We start from the raw sequence: 3,780 nt of genomic DNA on the forward strand, positions 1-3,780 counted from the left end.
CCCCCCTCCCCCACCCCTCTATATATGCATCGTTGTAATTGTGGTGTTACCTAGTTACCTATCAAAATTATTGATATAGTAATTATATACCAGGCGGACTGGTTCTTATTCATGCTTACGATATGTATGTTGCGATTATTACGATCACAACAAAACAAAATCGTACCACAACATCGGCAAGAACCGATGCAGACAGGACCAAATGGACTCGTGTGCATAGCAACTATTAATGAGATTATTAATCCCACTCTAAGCTGGTTTACAACTTTACAAAGTAAGCAACTTAGTAAGCTCTTGTGCAACCCCTCTCGACTTCTGGTCATTGAAGAACATCACACATTTCCTGAATATACGAGTACAACAGAGAAACAGGTTGTGTCAAAAAGTGGCTTCAGCGAACATGAGTTTTCTGACAGGTTGGGGCGAAATTGAAGCCTGTCGATAATTTTCTCAGTAAAAGAATATATGTCGAATCTCTATGAATCAAAATTAATCCACAAAACATCCATAATTCCGAGTACGTCACCTGTATCACTGGTTCTTGTAACAACATTGCCGCCATGAAAAATGCAATGTCCTCGTTTAAAGCTGTGATGTCACATGATCAACAAAGGCCGACAACTCTCACCGAAAAACCGTGCCAATATTCCGGATTCGCACCGGGTCCTTTTTATCTAAGTCCGTGCTAAATCATAGCGGGTACATCAAGTGATGGTCCCCGGTTAACATTTACTTTACAGTGTAAACAAAACTTTTCCTTCAGAATAAACATAAATCTCGGAAATTGTTCGACCTAAAACACAGGGAACCGAGAATTTGATATCATAATTATCATTGGGGTGGTATTTTTACCGATTTCAGTTGGTCTGAACCCCTAAACGTGTAAAATTACACTGAACACCTAAGTTAAATAAGGTCCAAATACAGCTGTAACAAATTCTCGGGTCCCGTTTTATTAACACGGTTCGTCTGACCAGGGACATATATACTACTATACTGGCTTTCCTCAGTGTTTCTATTGAATATCAATGGTACAATTCAATTTAAGATAGGTTCAAATATGACGAATTAAACCTATCTTCAATTTAATTGTACCTATCTTTACTATCTTCAATTATTTGAAGATAGGTGAAATTATTTTAATATATATTAATTTTACATATCTTCAAATAATTGAAGATAGGTTCAATTCAATTGGAGGTAGGTTCAATTCAGTTGAGAATATGTTGTATTTGTACCTAGGTTCAATTCATTTGTACCTAGGTTCAGTTCAATTAGAGACGTATATATTACATAATATATCAATATATACGTCTCTGATTCATTTGAAGATAGGTTCAATTCAATTCAGTGGAGATAGGTACGCATAATTGTACCTTTCTTTAATTATTAAAGATAGGTATAATTGAATTGAACCTATCTTCAATTATTTGTACCTATCTTCAATTATTTGTACCTATCTTCAATTATTTGTATCTATCTTCAATTTTTTGTACATATCTTCAATTAATTGCACCTATCTTCAATTATTTGTACCTATCTTCAATTATTTTTACCTATCTTCAATTAATTGTAGCTATCTTCAATTACAATTGTACCTATTTTCAATTATTTGTACCCATCTTCAATTAATTGTACCTATCTTCAATTATTTGAATATTTGTTAATTTGGCGTTACATAGATAATTTGGGTCTTGAGGAAACATTTACAACTTTGACGATCTTAGCAGAGACGTCTCTGATCTTAGACTATAGCAGTTAATGTGTACCCTGAACGTTTTTCTATATCAAGCTATGAAAATACTTCATATTATACAATAAAAGACTAAGAAAGTGCGAACGTCGTAGTTGACTCCGTTTCCGAGATATTGTGATTTATCTGAAAAACACACCTTTGGCTCAGCGTCTGTGACGTCACAAGTTCAACCCGATAGGAGAAGCTTCGACCGTGCGTTCGTTATGTGAGCTTTTTGGCTACTTATACATGTATGATATATTACGTCGTCACTTACTTGTGTAGATAATATTTAAAGACTAAATACATATAAATGATTTATTTATTTTTACAATTTTAATGATGAAATGAGTTCCTCCTGAGGCAAACGGTGTGTTGGATGCTATCTAAATGGAAATGGTTTTTTTTTCTACATAATTTGTTAAATAGTGACTGTAAATAATATACTTGTTATGATTAAATTGATCTTTAGAAAATTTGATGAGCACCTATATACAACACAAAACAATTGATTAAAAAAAGGAGTCAAATTAAGGTAGGCGCACCGCACCCATTTCTTTACATTATGTAGAAATACGATTGGAATTGACAAACAAATGCACCGGTCCAATAACTTCTACTCAACTTGAGCAGCAACCCGTGTTTTTTTTCATTCCCAGTCATAAAACTTGAATATTTTTTTATTTTTTTTTATGCAATCCAAGGAATTTAACACATAATAAATATATACACCACTTCTAAGAATATTGCAGAGGGAGAACTTGTCTCACAAAGAATATAATATGCTTAGCATGGTTCAGCATTATTTGCCTCGTTTCTGACTTTCATCTGTCGAGTTCAAGGCTGGACTCTTCATACATGTTTCTCTCATCTCGGTCGGTTTCTAGATTTAATTACGTCATATATGTTTTACCTTCGATGATAATTGATGCTATATCCTTATCTAAGCTGCTTATATCCAGAACATGCAATTGAAGCGGAAATATGTCCCAACGCGGCCGATATTATATGATGCTAGTGGATTGTGCTACAACAAAAGCCTGTCGATAGAAGGGAAATTAAAAAGAATACGTGTGCAAGACAAGAAAGCCCTGTGCCTTTAATTTAGAAATATTAACCTTGGCGTTAACCTTGGGACCTAACAGAAAAAACTGTATTTATCACGCTATGAACGCATCATCACGCGTAGCCAGGCCTGCACATGTGTGTTATTTCCCCAACGGATCCATCCTCGATATCCAGGGGTTACGCTCACGTTCGCTCTCTACACCCCTGGAATATGTCATGGCAAAATTGAAGGCTCGATGTGCGCCACCTTGTTGAAGACTAGTTCGATCCTTTGATGTACATCAAAAGAATCTCGCGGTCACGTAACGGTAAAAGTCGACAGGCTTTAAAGAAGGGCGACTCTCCTTTGTAATCTTCAAATGACAGGTATCAGAGTAGCGATTGGTCAGTTTTTATAACCTGAGACCAATCAAACAGCTATCTTCGTGCCTTCAATTTTGCCATGACATATTCCTGGGGTGTAGAGAGCGAAAGTAAGCGAAACCCCTGGATATCGAGGATGCAACGGACCTGGGGTGGGGATCTGTGCCACGTCACTTTTCGATTCTTGCAATGACAGATATTTCAAACACGGCACTTTTTATGATGTCTGATTATTACTTAAAAAAAGTTAAGTTTAACCATTCATACAGATGTCGAAGCGAACGCGTTCGTTAAGTATATGAACATGGTTGGCGTAACAGATATTATCATAGTCTTGAATGGGAAATTTAACAGCATAAAATTCATTACAGTCGTTCATTATCCAAGCACCCTAATCAATCAGAGATCAATAAAAATGACGGAATGTAGCAATTGAGCACCGTACTTGGAGTTTAGTGAGAAAATCCTTTGGTTCAGCCACGGACTCAGATAATCTCCTCTTAAAGAGATAAGATCGCCTTTATACCCTCTGAAAATGTAATGTCTTTTCATCCAAAACGTCATTATAAATACACCGAGTTGTTCTTATAAGAATTTAAGTCACTTTATCTGTT

At 35.8% G+C, this 3,780-nt stretch overlaps 1 protein-coding gene across 1 annotated transcript in view; it reads right to left on the bottom strand.

The window, feature by feature from the left end:
- Positions 1–594, bottom strand: part of LOC110458634 (cell division cycle protein 27 homolog) — a 40,794-nt gene extending 40,200 nt beyond the window's left edge. The window contains exon 1 of the mRNA XM_021510421.1: positions 527–594. Coding sequence (XP_021366096.1) covers positions 527–562 — 36 coding nt within the window. The 5' untranslated portion in view covers positions 563–594. The remainder of the gene's footprint in view (positions 1–526) is intronic.
- Positions 595–3,780: the final 3,186 nt, after the last annotated feature.

This window comes from Mizuhopecten yessoensis, unplaced genomic scaffold (assembly GCF_002113885.1).
Source record: "Mizuhopecten yessoensis strain PY_sf001 unplaced genomic scaffold, ASM211388v2 scaffold9683, whole genome shotgun sequence".
Classification (NCBI taxonomy): domain Eukaryota; kingdom Metazoa; phylum Mollusca; class Bivalvia; order Pectinida; family Pectinidae; genus Mizuhopecten; species Mizuhopecten yessoensis.